We start from the raw sequence: 17607 nt of genomic DNA, 5'->3' as shown, positions 1-17607 counted from the left end.
TCCCTGAGGACAGGGATTTTTATTTTGTTTATTGATATACTCCTTGTGCCTAGAATACTGCTTGGTACATAGTTGGCACTCAAAAATTATTTGCTGAATTAATAATATAATATTTAAAGAATGAATTATTCTTTCAGAAATGGGTCAGGAAAGGAAGAGGTGTGAAAAGAAATGGTGCAATAAATAATGATGTTTGCCTTTTGTTCTTTGTGTGATGTATATACAAGTATGATTTTTTTTAGGCTTTATTTGGTATCCTAATTTATTAAACTTTAATAGCTTTATTAAGGTATAATTTACATACCATAAAATTCACCCATTATAATTGTGATCGTAGTAAATTTCTAGAGTTGTGCAACCATCTCCTCAAAAAGTTCCTTTTGTCCGTCCATATGCAGTTAACCCTCCCCACAATGGCACCCTGATTTCATTTGTTAATTTTTTCGCTCCCAGATTTTGAAAGAATAATTTATACAGCAATACTAACATAGCTTTGTACTCTTAAAAATTACACATTTAAATATGATATTAACTATCCATTGCTTAATGTAGGAAATGGTATTGAACATTAGTGAAAAGAATGGCCTTGAGGGTCAGACTAGCTGCACTCTTATCAGCTCTACCATTTACCCAGATTGTTTTCTGCCTCAATCTCTTTATCTTTATATGGGGATAATAATAGTAATTAGCTCACAGAGTTGTTGTGAGGATTAAACAAACAATGAAAGAAAATTTAGTACAGTGTCTGCCTTAAAGTTAATACTCAGTAAACAGTTAAAGTAGGTCCAAAGTATATGGGGTGAATAACCTTGCAGGTAGAAAACAAAATTCAAATCAGATTCTAAGCTTCTGAAGTGTGTGTAAAATACGACCCAGTTCCTGTCTTGGTTTGTAAATAGGCCCACTGCAGAATGTAAAAGCAGGTTAATTTCCAACAGAGAAAATCATTTCTCAGCATTTCTTCTGAAGGTATCTGCTAAACCATGTTTACTGAATTTTCTGTGCCCATCTTTGAGAGAGCTTTGAAACCAGGGAGGTAATTATCTACTTTTTTGTTAAAACCACAGTGACCATCAGAAAGTGTTCTGAATTGTTTTAGTCTTGGGTTGAAAAATGCTGTGAGACTTCCTCTAAATGAGTGGGGGAGAAGGGCATTCATTGTATCTCTCATAGCCTGATAAGTCTGAACTAAGCTATCTTTAATAAGATCTTTTTCTGTGTTTTGTTATTTTCTTTTATGTACAGATGCACAAAGCAGGGTCATCAGAAGCCTCTCGATTCAAAAGATGATAATACTGAAAAACACTGCCCGGTGACAGTGAATCCTTGGCATATGAAGAAAGCTTTTAAAGTCATGAATGAATTAAGAAGGTATTATTACATTAACATACCTTTATTTTTCACTATAAAGTGAATATATTCCCCACCCCTCATTTTTGCTTTGTTTGATACAGAGAACATTTAAAGCTTTTTCTGCAAGTTTTTTAAAGGAAGGAAGAAAGCAAAAAATTTATCAGAAGTGTGAATGGTATAAGGCTGCACTGTCCAATATGGTAGCCACTAGCCACATGTGGCTAGTCTGAATTGAGGTGCTCTGTAAGTGGAAAATACATAATGGATTTTCAAGACTAACTACCAAAAAAAAAGTAAAATATTTATTTATAAGTTTTAAAAATAATACATTTTGAAATGATATCAATGCTAATATTGGATATTTTGGGTTAAATAGAATTTTACTTAATTCTATTAAATTAATTTCACTTGTTTTTATTTTTAAATGGGATTACTAGAGAATTCTGACTTACATTATATTTCTATTGGACTGGCTGGTCTAGGGTTTCTAACTTATCATTGCAAAGCATATGAAAACTTTTATTAAATTTTTTTTATTGAATAGTTAATTTATAACATCATATTAGTTCCAGGTGTACAACATAGAGACTCAACATTTTTATAGATTATACTCCACTTAAAGTCACCACAAAATAATGTGTATATATCCTTGTGGCCTATCCATTTTATACATGGTAGTTTGTACCTCTCAGTCAAATCCACTACCCCCATCCTGCCTCTCCCATTCTTCTCCCCACTGGTAACCACCTGTGAGTCTGTTTCTGTTTTGCTATATTCACTAGTTCATTTTCTTTTTTAGATTCCACATATGAGTTATAACATAGAATATTTTTCTTTCTCTGACTTATTTCATTTAGCATAATACCCTCTAGACCCATCCATGTTGTTGCCAATGGCAGAATCTCATTCTTTTTTATGGCTGAGTAGTATTCCATTGTGTGTATATACCACATCTTCTTTATTCATTCAACTGTTGATGGACACTTAGGTTGCTTCTACATCTTGGCTATTGTAAATAATGCTGCTCTGTACATTCCGATGCGTGTATCTTTTCGAATTAGTGTTTTCATTTTCTTCAGATGTATACCCAGGATTAGAATTGCTGGTAGTTCTATTTTCAGTTTTTTGAGAAACCTCCATAATGTTTTCTGTAGTGGCTGTACCAAGTTATATTCCCACCAACAGTGTAAGAGTGTTTCCTTTTCTCCACATCTTTGTCAACGTTTGTTATTTGTAGATTTTTTGATGATAGCCATTCTGACAGGTGTGAGGTGATATCTCATTGTGGTTTTGATTTGCTTTTCTATGAAAATTACAGATGTTGAGCATCTTTTCATGTGTCTGGCCATTTGTATGTCTTCTTTGGAAAATGTCTATTCAGGTCTTCTGCCCATTTTTTAATCAGATTATGTTTTTGATATTGAATTGTATGAACTGTTTGTGTATTTTGGATATTAACAGCTTATCAGGCGTATCATTTGCAAATATTTTCTCCCATTTAGTAGGTTGTCTTATCATTTTGTCAATGATTTCCTTTGCTGTGCAAGAGCTTTTAAGTATAATTAGATCCCATTTGTTTATTTTTGCTTTTGTTTGTTTTGCCTTAGGAGACACACAAAAAAAATATTGCTATGATTTGTGTCAAAGAGTGTTCTGCCTATGTTTTTTTTCTAGGTGCTTTATGGTTTCAGGTCTCTATTTAGGTCTTTAATCCATTTTGAGTTTATTGTTGTATATGGTTTGAGAAAATGTTCTACTTTCATTCTTATCATGTAGCTGTTCCGTTTTCCGAGCACCACTTGTTGAAGAGACTGTCTTTTCTCATTGTATATTCCTGCCTCCTTTGTTGTACATTAATTGACCATAGATGGGCAATTCTTTATTCTGTTCCACTGATCTATGTTTCTGTTTTTGTGCCAATACCATGCTGCCTTGATTATGGTACTTTTTAGTCAGGGAGTGTGATACCTCCAGCTTTGTTCTTTTTTTCTCAAGACTGCTTTGGCTGTGCAGGGTCTTTTGTGGTTCCATATAAATTTTGGATTATTTGTTCTAGTTCTGTGAAAAATGTCATGAGTATTTTGATAGGGATTGCATTAAATTTATAGATTGCTTTGGGTAGTGTGGACATTTTAACAATATTAATTCTTCTAATCTATGTACATGGGCTATCTTTTCATTTCTTTGTATCATCTTCTTTTCCTTCATCAATATTTTATATTTTCAGAGTGTAGGTCTTTCACCTCCTTGGTTGAGTTTATTCTTAGGTATTTTATTTTTTTTTGGTGGATTTTGAATGGGATTGTTTTCTTACTTTCTCTGATAGTTCATTATTAGTATATAAAAAAGCAACAGACTTCCATATATTAATTTTGTCTCCTGCAAATTTACTAAATTCATTTGTTAGTTTAATATTTTATTGGTGGAGACTGTTAGGGTTTTCTATATATAGTATTATGTCATCTGCAAGTAGTAACAGTTTTACTTCTTCCCTTCCAATTTAGATTCCTTTTATTTCTCTTTCTTTTCTGATTGCTGTGGCTAGGACTTCCAATACTATGTTAAATAGAAGTGGCAAGAGTGAGCATCCTTGTCTTGTTCCTGATTTTAGAAGAAAAGCTTTCAGCTTTAATCGTTGAGTATTATGTTGGCTAATGGTTTATCATAAATGGCCTTAATTATGTTGAGATATGTTTCCTCTGTACCCACTTTGGTGAGAGTTTTTATCATGAATGGATGTTGAATTTTGTTGAATACTTTTTTTGCATCTATTGAGGTGATAATGTGATCTTTATCCTTCCTTTTGTTAATGTGGTATATCACATTGATTTATGGGTGTTGGACCATCCTTGCATCCCTGAAATAAATTCCACTTGATCGTGGTATGTGATCCTATTTATATATTGTTGAATTCGGTTTGGTAATATTTTGTTGAGGATTTTTGCATCTGTATTCATCAGATATATTGGCCTGTAATTTTCTTTTTTTGTAATATCTTTTTCTGACTTTGGTATCAAGGTAATAATGATGGCCTTGTAGAATGAATTTGGGAGTGTTCAGTCCTCTTTAATTTTTTGGAATAGTTTGAGAAAGATAGGTATTAGCTCTTCTTTATATGTTTGGTAGAACTACCCTGTGAAGCCATCCTGTCCTGGACTTTTGTTTGCTGAGAGGTTTTTTTAATTACAGATTTAATTTCATTACTAGTGATTGGTCTGTTCAAATTGTCTGATTTTTCTTGATTCAGTCTTGACAGTTTGTATGTTTCTGGAAATTTGTCCATTTCTACTAGGTTGTCTAATTTGTTAGCATATAACTGTTCGTAGTATTCTCTTATGATTTTTTTGTATCTCTGTGGTATAGGTTGTTATTTCTCCTCTTTCAGTTTTTATTTTATTTGAGTCCTCTCTTCTTGCTGGTGAGCCTGGCTGAAAGTTTTATCAGTTTTGTTTATCTTTTAAAAAAGCTCTTGGTTTCATTGTTTTTTGTTTGCTTTTGTTTTGGTTTGTTTAGTCTCTGTTTTACTTATTTTCCCTTTGATCTTTATTATTTCCTCCCTTCTGATGATTTTGGGCTTTGTTAGTTCTTTTTTTTAAATTCCTTTAGATGTAGATTAGGTTGTTTGAGATTTTTCTTTTTTCTTGAGGAAGGCCTGTATCACTATAAACTTCCCTCTTAAAACTGCTTTTGCTGCATTCCATAGATTTTGGAAAGTTGTGTTTTCATTTTCATTTGTCTTGAGGTATTTTCTGATTTTCTCTTTGATTTCTTTATTGACCCATTGGTTTTTTTAGTAGCATGTTTAGTCTCCATGTGTTTGTGCTTTTCGCATTCTTCTTTTTGTATTTGATTTCTTGTTTCACGCTGTTGTGGTTGGAAAAAATGCTTGATATAATTTGTGTCCTCTCAAATTTGTTGAGACTTGTCTGTTGCTTAGCATGTGATCTCTCCTGGAGAACATTCCATGTGTACTTGAAAAGAAAGTACATTCTGCTGTTTTGGATGGAATGTCTTGTCTTGTAGATATCTTTTAAGTCCAACTGGTCCAATGTGGTGTTTAAGACACTGTTTCCTTATTGATTTTTGTCTGGATGATCTGTCCATTGATGTCAGTGGGGTGTTAATGTCCCCTCCTATTATTGTATTATTGTCAACATCTCCCTTTATGTCTGTTAATATTTGCTTTATATATTTAGGTGCTCCTGTATTAGGTGCATATATGTTAATGAGTGTTACATCCTCTTCTTGTATTGATCTCTTTATTTATAATGTCCTTCTTTGTCTTTTGTTATAGACTTTGTTTTAAAGTCTGCTTTGTCTGACATGAGTATTTCTACTCCTGCTTTCTTTTCATTTCCATTTGCATGAAATATAAGAAAACTTTTAGACAGAGAAAAATGTAAATCTCTCTTTGGTGGTGGTGGTGGTAGTGTTAGTTTTGGGGGAGTAGTGACCTGCCCATTGCTAAGTAATTCTCAAATATGTTAAGAGTTACCGCAGTGAAAGAGTGACTTTAAAAGTTGATTGAAAAACGAGTAGCAATTTTTTAATTAAAAGACTAATGTATGTATTAACAGGCTTGGTTTTATTCTCTTAGCATTTTGTGAAAGACATATATTTTCCCATCATTCCCTTTGTGAAAGTACATATATTTAAAAGCTTGGGCTAAGAAGGGAGTGACTTAAACTTTCCTTTAATCTCTCTATGCTATATCTTCCTGAAAGCTCATCCTTTTTTTTTGTTCCATCATTTGTTTGTTTCTTCTTTAATTAAAGATTCAGTAAATATTCATCTGCTGGGTGCTGGAGATACAATGGTAAGCAAAACAGACATGGCTGCTACCCTCATGGGGCTTATGATTGACTGCAGGAAGCAGGCATTAATCAAAGAATCACACAAATAATTTACTGTAAATTTTAATGGCAGTAACTGCTACAGGGAGGGCTATGAAGTTAGATAACAGTGGTCAGGGAAAGCTTCCCTGAGAAGATAAGAATGATTGTGCTGAGATCGAAAGGAAAAGAGAAGTAAGGAAATGAAGTCAGGCATAGGGAATGGCAGTGTCCAAGTCTTGTGGTGGGAGTGAGCTAGCCTCCTGGAGGAGCTGAGGGGTAGCTGGAGTGCAGATGGCTGGGGGGTCATGGCAAGAGAGGAGGCTGAGTGAGTAGGTGAGGGCCAGCATTCTTAGAGCCTTCTGCATTTTGGTCTTTATCAGGAGTTGCCGTGGGAGAAGCCATTGGAGAGTTTTAAGCAGGGATGTGACATGATCAGATCAGATTTGTATTTTGAAAAGAACACACTGGCTGCTGGGTGGAGAGTGGATTGGAGAGAGAGAGATAAGAGAAAATTAAACTAAATAATGGATATTAGATTTGTTTCCTAGTGCTGCTCTGACATCAGTTTCAGTAAGTAGGTTTTCATTTAGTTTTGGGGAGAAAATATAGCTGGGATAATCCAGCAGGTCTGCCCATGCTGTTTCAGTTAATCTCGTTGCAAAAGTAGTTATTAGAATGTAAAATGCAGTCGTTATTAAGTGATACTGAAGGAAAAGTAAGAAAAATAGTCTGGTTATTTTGAGACATTTTCTTTTTCTTTGAAAAATCTAGAAAGACTGACTTTCAATAGGTCTATTCATGTTACTTTTCCCCCCACTCCCATGGGGCTGGTAGCCAGACCTTCCACTGATGTGTGAGTGGGCCCCTGTTGATGAAGGTCTCAGTCAGTAAACTACAGGGAGGGCCACACCTAGCTCTCCTTCCTGAGGTGAATGACCCTAGTTTTTGGACAAACTCTTTGGCCTTGGGCCAGTTGTTTTACTTTTTTGAGCCTTAACTATAAAATGAGGGGAGTGGATGGAATGCAGTCTAAGGTTCATTGCTGCTCCGACGTTCTTTTGGCCTGTGAGGTTTTTTCCTGCTTCCCTGCATGTGGTGCACCTTGTCTCATCCTGGGATTACTTAGCTGTAGCCGTCATTCAGCTGTTTGTACCATTTTGGGGGTGAACTATATGGCTGTGGAACAGTATGTTTTTGATCTTTGTGTTGCACCATTTCAGTAGCTAGCATGTAACCAGGCTAATAGTTGATGTTGATTTTCAGAATGAAGAATGACCTTTGAATAGCTGAGTCTTGGCTGCCACATCCACAACAAGGATTGTTTTAATGAAGTCAACGACTTGCTAGTGTTTTAAAAAATGAACTCTCTTTGAGGCTCATCAGCACTTTTTTTTTTTTTTTAATGTCACTCCCTTTTCTCTTACCCCTTATTGCCAATTTTATGTAATTCTGTTGTTTTTTTTTTTTTGCGGTACGTGGGCCTCTCACTGTTGTGGCCTCTCCCGTTGCGGAGCGTAGGCTCCGGACACTCAGGCTCAGCGGCCATGGCTCACGGGCCCAGCCTCTCTGTGGCATGTGGGATCTTCCTGGACCGGGGCATGAACCCATGTCCGCTGCATCGGCAGGCGGACTCTCAACCACTGCGCCACCAGGGAAGCCCTGTAATTCTGTTTTTTTAAAAATAAATTTATTTATTTATTTTTGGCTGTGTTGGGTCTTCGTTGTTGTGCGCAGGCTTTTCTCTCATTGCGGTTAGTGGGGGCTACTCTTTGTTGCAGTGCGTGGGCTTCTCATTGCAGTGGCTTCTCTTGTTGCGGAGCACGGGCTCTAGGAGTGTGGGCTCCGTAGTTGTGGCTTGCGGGTTCTAGAGCGCAAGCTCGGTAGTTTTGGCACATGGGCTCAGTTGCTCCGTGGCATGTGGGATCTTCCCGGACCAGGGATTGAACCCATGTCTCCTGCATTGGCAGGCAGATTCCTAACCACTGCACCACCAGACAAGTCCCAGTAATTCTTAAAACAAACAAACAAACAAACAAAATCTCTGAAGAAACCTACTCCTTGTACAGCTGAAAATCTTTTGTTATTTCCTGTCCTTGTGTCAACTTCCTGCTGCCAGAAATAGGTAGCTGAGAGTGGCTTCCTGACTTCTGGGAAGGGAGAACTTCCTTGTTCTCTCCATTCTGCTCTTGGGCTGTCACCTCTAATAGGTAGAATATCAGCTGTACCCTAGAGAGTGTTGTTATTAACCTTTGGCTAATGAAAGAGAAATTTTAGAAGTAAAAGTCACTTTTCTTTCAATTATACTTGGTGTAAGGTATGGTTATGGGAATAGGAGGGCAGGAGTTTTGTAAAGTTTAAGTTATAGAATTTTTTTTTTATATAAATTTTATTTATTTTTGGCTGCGTTGGGTCTTCGTTGCTGCCCACGGGCTTTCTCTAGTTGTGGCAAGTGGGGGCTACTCTTCGTTGCAGTGAGAGGGCTTCTCATTGCGGTGGCTTCTCTTGTTACAGAGCACTGGCTCTAGGCATGCAGGCTTCAGTGTTGTGGCCCGTGGGCTTCAGTAGTTGTGGCTTGCGGGCTTTAGAGTGCAGGCTCAGTAGTTGTGGCGCACGGGCTTAGTTGTTCCTCAGCATGTGGGATCTTCCCAGACCAGGGCTCAAACCCATTTCCCCTGCATTGGCAGGCAGATTCTTAACCACTGTGCTGCCAGGGAAGCCCCAAGTTATAGAATTATAACTTAAGTTTAACTTAAGAATTATAATTTAAATTTATAGAAATGGAATGTTACATTTTCTTTAAACTAGTTTTTCATTTCTTTTAGACAGGAGGCCCAGATATAGCTCTATGACCCAGTCCAATACGAGTTTGAATAACTTGCAATTATTGGTTTTAAAAACCCTGTGGTCACTTCTAAACAGTGTAGTCAGCAAGTATTTGTAAGTACCTGGTTCTCCTTTGAAGTCAGCTAGCACGCCCAGAGGCTGTGTGGGAGCCAGAGCCAGTGTCTGACGTGGCCCCTGCCTTTCGAGTGACCTGATTGTGCAGGAGATATAGAGAAGAGGATGAGGTGGTGGAATATCATGTGCAAAATGTGGGTCCTGAAAAGGATTCTCACAAGAGAAAGTCACAGAGGTGGTTTTGATTGGGCCTGATAGGGATGCAGTAGGATTCATAAAAAGGACTGGAGAGGAAAGGCAGTTCCTGATCTGGATAATTGTACAAGTTAGGGATGGGCTAAATGTAACCTGTTTGGTAAAGTGAATCAAGAAGAGTTCATGCTAGGGAGTCTGTGGAAAAGGTCAGAATTATGGCAGGCTTAAACAGTGTGATTCATTGGGATTTAATTCCAAGGACAGTGGGAATCAGTGAAGGTTTTTGAGAAAGGGTGTAGCATCATAAGACTAATGATGTTGAGAAACAGCCTGGCAGCATAGTGAAAGGCGAGTCTTGTACAGCAACACATCTCTGGTGGGGAATTCAGCTCTGTACATTTCCTAGGTATGGCTTGGCAGGAGGAGGAGTTTTTCAAAGCACTAACACACTGACATTTTCCAAATCAAAGCAATAGACCTTTACAGAGTGCTTACTCTATGCAACACACTGTATTGGGCCTGTGGAGCAGACAGAGAAGCAGGCTGTACCCCGGACACACATTTGCTTGAGGACATTACACCGTGAGCTTTTTGAGATGACCCAAAAAGGAGCTGTCAGATTGAATGTTTTGTGTTTAAAGTAAATTTTAAAAAAAAAGTCTGTTTTCTAGGATATGGGATAAGACTGGACTTGAGTTTTAAAAGTTCCAATGAGCATTACTGGGGCGGGGCAACCTATTATTTGTTTAGAAGAAAGCTAATATTGATCCTTAAGTTGCATTTAGGAGTTGAAACTTTTCAGCAAGGATAAGTCTTATGAAGCAGTTTGAATGTTTGCCTATATATCACACAGAAGCCATAAACATTTAGTTGCAATAGCATTTCTTACATTCCAGAAGATAATTTAAACAGAAGATCCTGGATCCCTCTCTTAAGGGAATGCTTATTGTATTTTTCCCCCAGGACTTTTAGCCATTGTGGACCCAGATCATTACTAGGATTATATCCGTTGTGCATCTATGAAAACTTTGAGTTTGTGGCTCTTCTTTGGTTGTTTGTACTTCGTTGCTTAGGTAGCAAGTGAATTAAACAACAAACTGAAGTGAGACTACATTTTCATAGCTTTATATTACTGTTTTTGAAAGGGATTTAGGAAATTACACAGGGTGTGAATTTTTTTTATCACTATGTATATGTATTTCTGTAGTAAAACGTTGTCAGTTTCTTTTGTTTTTATATTGTACTAAAGTAGAATATAAAACATTCCTTGAAGGACAGATAAGTTGGGAAGGGTCCCTAAATCAAGCAAACTTGTTTATTTAAGAAAGTTTAAGAGACATTTTGAAGCTAATGGTCTCAATTTAACTGGTAATCTTCTACAGTGTATCTTAAGTACTTGTGATAGATTTCTTATTAGGTGGTGTTTGTTGAGCATGGATAAAACCATTAAACATTTCAAAGATGTGAAGAATGGATGGTAGTGAATGAATTTGCTTCTGTTTTGTCTTCTCTTTCCTGGTGTGGGGTGCTGTGCTGCCTCAGGGTTTGCCTTCAGCATCCCCTCCTAAGTCAGAAAATCAGAAGATGCTACCTTGGCTGTTTTTCTTTTAAATTATTATAGCTAAGAGTATCTAGCTCATGTTTTGTTTCACCAAGTTTTTTGAAAAGGTAACTTTTAATAAGGAAGTTTTCTTTGTACATATTCTCCACTTTCTACATGTAGTCGAGCTTTTATCACACATGTTCAGAAACCCACTCCTGCCATTTCTGTTTCCCCTCTCTGAAATCCTCATCTCTCCATTTTGCCTCCTCCCCATCATCTTTTCCCTGTCACTCATATCTTCTTTCACTTTATTTCTAATTATTCTTTTCGCCTCCTCTCAACTGTGACCAAGTATTCTTAAAAGTCCTCAAATCTGGAGTTGTTACCTTCCCTTCTCGACAAATACTCAGTAATGTGCTTCCCCCCGACATCTTCCTGTGGCTTGGTTTTGTCACTTTTCCCTGTCATTCTGTTCTCTTGATTCTATGTGAGATTCTCTATTCTGGGATCCTTTTCTAGTTTAAGGCAGTTTCTAAATCACTGACTGTAGTAGGTTTTCATACGAGTTTCCAAGTTGACTGTCATCCTTTCCTGCTTCCTGTTAGAAAATCTCAGCAGGTGCAAATCTGTTGAAGGGGCTGTGCTGTTTTTCAGGGCTCTAATTGTGGTGGTGAGCCTTAGTAAGCCCAACAGCTAGGTTTTCCCTGTGCTTCACTGCCACAGAAATTCAAATTCAAACCATCATTGTTTTAAGATGAAGAAGGTGATGGTGGTGACACTTGTTATGGAGTTGTGTTGCTCTTCAAGATTATTGACATTTTAGCTAGGTTGCGTCTCCCTTGTCTGTAAATGACACTATCAGTTTTTGGAGGTTTGGTTAAATATAACTGATTTAAGTCAGTGATCAGGAAGCCTTTCACCTTTAAAACAGCTTGTTTTCATTCCCCACCTCCCTACTTTCTGAGCAGCCAGAACCTGATAAAGTAGCTGATCAGCAGCTCCGCATCTGTCTCATCCTGTGCTTCCTCACTAGCTTTTAACTTTCTTGGCTTCTGACCTCTTGCCTAACTTCTTTTTCTGTCTTGCTCTTGTTTCTTTATCCTAACACTGATGCTGCTCCAAAGATGCCTTTGGGCACATTCCGAGGCTGTGGCTTGTGTTTGCTCTGTGGAGTCTGGCTAAAGCTCATCTCAGCAGCCTAGCACCTCAGCGGTTATTCTGATTCTGCTCCATGTGGCAGGAGGTGCCTCCAGATCTCACACAGCCTGGCACCTGAGGAAGAAAGGTGGACAGATGCTATCGATGTAATCTCTCCACCACCCCCACTTCCAGTAGAAAGTAAATTCTTGTTTCGTGAAACTACCAATTATTTTAGATATGTCAGAGCCTAATGGCACATTTTACTTTAAGAAGATACACATTAGTCCCCCCTTATCCAAGGTTTTAGTTACTGTAGTCAACCACACTCTGAAAATATTAAATGGAAAATTCCAGAAATACACAGTTCATAAGTTTTAAATTGAGTACTGTTCTGAGTAGTGTGATGAAATCTCACTGTCCTGCTCCATTCTGCTTGGGACATGAATCATCCCTCTGTCCAGTGTGTCCCGGCCGTTAGCCCTCTTGGTTATCAGGTTGACTGTTGCAGTATCACAGTGCTTGTGTTCAAGTGACCATTATTTTAACTCATAATGGCCCCAAAGCACAGGAGAAGTGATGCTGGCAATTCAGATGTGCCGAAGATATGCTGTAAAGTACTTCCTTTAAGTGAAAGGGGTGAATGTTCTTGACTTAGTAAGAAAAGAAAAAAAATCATATGCTGAGGTTGCTAAAGATCTATGGTAAGAAGGAATCTTCTATCTGTGAAATAGTGAAAAAGGAAAAAAATTTATGCTAGTTTTGCTTTTGCACCTCAAACTATGAAAGTTACAGCCACAGGGCATGATAATTGCTTAGTTAAGATAGAGAAGGCATTAAATTTGTTTAGTAAGATATTTCGAGAGAGAGGTTACATTCACATAACTTTTATTACAGTATAGTTATCATTGTTATATTTTATTACTAGTTACTGTTAATCTCTTACTGTGCCTAATTTATAAATTGAACTTTATCATGGGTATGTATGTGTAGGAAATAACATGGTACATATAGGTTTCAGTACTATCTGTGGTTTTAGGGATCCACTGGAGGTCTTGGAATGTATCCACCATGATTAAGGGAGGCTTCTGTATATACAGCAGTGATAGGATTTTCTAGTCTTAGGAATTCATTTGTTTGATATCAGAAAACCAAAGGGTGTCTAGATATATTTGGGTATGATTCATTTTCAAAGCAATTCTTTTCTTGAGAAGGACCGATTTTCATGATGTTTCACTTGGGAGATGAGTGCCTATCTTTTTTTCTGTGTCATTTGAGTTTTACATAAGGCCTGTGTAACTCCTGTTATTCTCCACACTTGAGCTTAGAAGCAGTTTTCTTTCCAAAGCTTTCCTGTATGTTTGGGCTTGACCTGTCTCCTGTGTACTCAAACACCCCACACTTGCCCTAATAGCTATCAATTCATTTTGCAAGTACCTGTCACCTTGTCTTTTTCCCCAGCTCCACTGTAAACTCCTTGTTATCACGGACATTGTCTTGTTTACTGTGGTAAACTGACATAGTCCTTGGTGCCCAGTACGCACTTTAGATATTTGATGAATGAGTGAATAAATTCAGATTTTGCTAAGTAGCAACTTTATTTATACCATTATTCTGAAAGACTTTTTCTTCTATAGTCCATTCCCTCGTTAGATTTCACATAATAGGAATATAAGCTCACCATGTAGACTTTGGGTATGGGTTGCTAAAACAAGTTTGTTATTTTTATTGCCGGATTTTATTTGTAGCCCTCCTCACCTAAAGTCATTCAGCTTCTTGTGAGCATGCACACTTGGAATGAAGAGGTAAGGGCCAGAGTCAACAGACACACACACTGGCTGAATGATAAGAAGGTTGGTCAAATCTCTCTAGTCTGTGAGTGCTGTTTTAAAAACATGTTATTGCTAGAGACAGAAAGATAAAAAATTGAACACTAAAACTAAGCATGTCCTTGATCTATAATGTGGCATTAGACTCCACGTGACCTAACCCAGGGTGTGGCTGCATACTGGTTTGGCAGTGTTTTTACTCTATTAGTTAACTAACATCAGGTAATAAGCCGGGAAGGCCAAGATAATTATGTGATAGCCAGTGGGTGTTATGCTAGAAGGTTTGGATCAATGAGTAATTATAATTGAAGTTGAATGTAATCAATTATGTGATTTGGAGGCATTCAAGTGTAATTCCAATTATGTTCCATCTTGAAACCAGAGCACTAAGAAGGATTATTGACAAAAGGAAAATAGACATAAAGATGCACTTGACTCACGTTTGAACTGTGTCCAGATGACCTGGTCACCGTAGGAAACCTGGATGGCCCTGCTGACCCCAGCATCCCTCTTCTCCTTCTCGCCCATGCTTCTTGTGCCACACACCCCGTTTGTGCTTTGCTGCTTCATGTCTCTGTCCAGCAGCATCTGCTGTTCTCTCTGTGTGGGGTTCTCTTGTCCTTCTCCATCCAGCTAACACTTACTTGTGTTTAGAACTCGGCTAAGGGCAGTAGCTGCAGGACACCTTTTCTGACCCCTAGTCTGATTTAGATGCTCCCCTGTTCCCCTAGCATCTTCACTCTGGCGCTTTCCACTTTGTCCTGTAATCCTTGCATTGTCAGTCCTTTCTGCTAGTCTCCTTAATGGCAGAGATAATCTTGCAGGACTTTGTTGAATTTGATTTTTTCTAACTATTCTTGTAGTGGTAGTGCTAAAAACCCACTAAAACCGGCTCTTTTATAAACTATATATAGAACTTTAAAAAATAGCTTCTAGTATACAGTATGTCAAATAATAATTGGGTGTTGTTTCTTTCTTTATATTCCCTGTTTTATTCAAGCTTTAACAAGTCTTAAAACCACATAGCTTTAGATGGTTTTGTGAGCCAGACTCCATAGATTTGAATCCGGGCATTGCCACTAGTGGTGACTTCAGGCTTCTTATTCATCTTTTCCTTGGTTTCCCCAGCTATACATTTTAAGGGTAAAAATCACAATAACATGGATCCCATAAGGTTTTGGTAGGGTCTAAGTGAAATAATACATGCAGGTGGAGCTCCTGTATAACACCTTCCTGAAAACACCACTGACTTCCCCCTGCTTAACTTGTGAACCCATGGAATTCATAGAATTGCAGAATGATTTTATCTGCGCAGAGCAGACTGTAGACTTTGTCAGTTTTCCACACTGATCTGGAGAAGCTACAGCTGAGTGATGGCCACCTCTTGAGTCTAACACGTGACCTGCCTGATGTCACATATGGCATCGTGACCTGTGCTTCAACTTACAGGGCACAGCATTAAAATTACATTTAATTTTATGTGTGATAATATTTTCTGACCTTGAAGAATGAGATATTTTGCATTGGGAAAATGTTCTGATTAAGTTAGACTTCAAATGCTCAAACGCCTTTCAAGCAGCAGGTGTAGTTGAATGTAATTTTACCTTTGCTTAATGACCCAGGACATTTTCTATGTCTGTATAGTTTTGATACTTTGACCCAATTTAGTTTTCTCCATGTGTTTTATTTTGTCTTCATCTTCGTGTCATACCACCATCTGCCACTTCTGCTGATGCAGTTCTTAATGCAAACAGCCTCCCCTTTTACACCCCATTAATGGTTTGCTGCCAGTAATTTATATTAGGTTGAGAAATCAGTAATCAAGTTTGGAAAGATTTCTCTATTAAGCAAAGGCAAGATTCTGAGTGAGGGCCAAGGCATGTTGGCCTATGTCATGACTGTTTTCTATGTTCTTCATGTTTGGGTATCCTGTTTTTAAGGATGGAAATTTTTAGTTAGTTTTAACTTCAGAAAATTGGGCTTTTACTATAAAATTTTTGCATAGGGTGTTCAATACACTTACTCTTGTTATTAAAATTATTCTCTCCCTGTTTTGTTAACAGTCAGAATTTGCTGTGTGATGTCACGATTGTGGCTGAAGACATGGAAATCTCTGCTCACAGAGTGGTGCTGGCCGCCTGTAGTCCTTACTTTCACGCCATGTTTACAGGTATGAAATGTTTTAGTTATGGATGTTTATAAAGTGTATACAGATCTGGGCTTTTCTTTCCATATTTTCTTTCCTTATTAACATTTTATTGTTATGAAGTTAAGCATTGTAATAGAAGAAAATGCTCTTGCTTTGTTTTAAATTACTCCTCATCTTTGTTTTTCATTCTTGTAATGGTGTTGTGTACATACATGTGTCCATTACATACATGTATATGTTACATACAAATACAATTTTATGCTCAGTTTCCCCCCTTTACATTTATATTTGCATATATTGGCTAAGTTTGCCTTCTTGCCATTTATAACAGCCTTTGGCACTTTCTTATTTTGACAAAACTAAATTGCTTTTACTGTTTCACATTTCTTCAAATGATTTTCACATTTGCCTCATCCAGTGTTTATAGTGAACAAAGAGATGTTTATTTAATGCCTTTTGATTCAGAAATATAAGAAAATAGAGTGGATACTTAGGCAACTGTAAAAATACATAAAATGATTTTAATATTTCTGGCAAAAAAGCAATTTGTGCCTGCCACACTGGAAGCCTTTAAAAATATAGTTGATGTACAATATTATGTTTCAGGAGCACTATATAATGGTTTGACATTTGCGTGCTTTATGAAATGATCACCACGATAAGTCCTTTAACCATCTGTCACCATACAAAGTTACTATAATATTATTGTCCTTATGCTGTTGTATATTACATCCCCATGGCTTATATACGTTATAACTGGAGGTTTGTATCACTTAACTATTCACCTAATTCTCCCACCCGACCCCACCCCCACCATACTCCCTTCTGTGAACTGTTTGTTCTCTGTATCTGTTGAGTCTGTTTTCATTTTATTTATTTATGTTTTTATTTCACATATGAAATCATTTGATATTTGTATTCTCTGTCTCACTTATTTCACTTAGCATGATACCCTCTAGGTCCATCCATGTTGTTGCAAATGGCAAGATTTCATTCTTTTTTAAGCCTGTTAATCCATTGTATATATATATATATATACCACATCTTCTTTATCCATTTATCTATCAACGGACACAGGTTGCTTGCATTTGTTGGCTATTGTAAATAATGCTTTGGTGAACATAGGGGTGCACATATCTTTCCAATTACTGTTTTTGTTTTCTTCAGAAGTGGAATTTCTGAATCATATGGTAGTTCTATTTTTAATTTTTTGAGGAACCTCCATACTGTTTTCCATAGTGGTTGTACCAGTTTAAAATCCCACAAACAGTACACAAGGGCTTCCTTTTCTTTACATCCTCACCAATATTTGTTATTTATTATCTTCTTGAAAATAGCCATTCTGACAGGTATGAGGTAGTATCTCATTCTGGTTTTGATTTGCATTTCCCTGGTGATTAGTGATGCTGACTATCTTTTCACATGTCTGTTGGCCATCTGTATATCTTCTTTGGAAAAATGTGTATACAAGTACTCCTCCCATTTTTCAATTTTTTTGTTGTTGTTGAGTTGTATGAGTTCTTTGTATATTTTGGATAGAAACTCCTTACTGGGTAGTTCATTTGCAAATACCTCCTTCCATTTGGTAGGCTGCCTTTGTTGATAGTTTCCTTTGCTGTGCAAAAACTTTTTTTTTTTTTTTTTTTTTTGGTACACGGGCCCCTCCCC

General features: G+C 37.3%; 1 protein-coding gene across 2 annotated transcripts in view; it reads left to right on the top strand.

Moving 5' to 3' along the window:
• Positions 1 to 17607, top strand: part of KLHL2 (kelch like family member 2) — a 118719-nt gene that overhangs the window by 10966 nt on the left and 90146 nt on the right. Inside the window, exons 2-3 of one of the 2 annotated variants that reach the window (XM_024764170.1) lie at positions 1246 to 1371; positions 15854 to 15960. In XM_024764170.1, coding sequence (XP_024619938.1) covers positions 1334 to 1371; positions 15854 to 15960 — 145 coding nt within the window. In that variant the 5' untranslated portion in view covers positions 1246 to 1333. Of the gene's footprint in view, positions 1 to 1245; positions 1372 to 15853; positions 15961 to 17607 lie in introns of those variants that run through there. The other variant, XM_024764171.1, reaches the window with a different exon arrangement.

The sequence above is a fragment of the Neophocaena asiaeorientalis genome, unplaced genomic scaffold, assembly GCF_003031525.2.
Source record: "Neophocaena asiaeorientalis asiaeorientalis breed wild unplaced genomic scaffold, Neophocaena_asiaeorientalis_V1.1 scaffold296, whole genome shotgun sequence".
NCBI lineage: Eukaryota > Metazoa > Chordata > Mammalia > Artiodactyla > Phocoenidae > Neophocaena > Neophocaena asiaeorientalis.
Note: the sequence above shows the minus strand (reverse complement) of the source record. Positions and strands in the feature narration are given on the sequence as shown.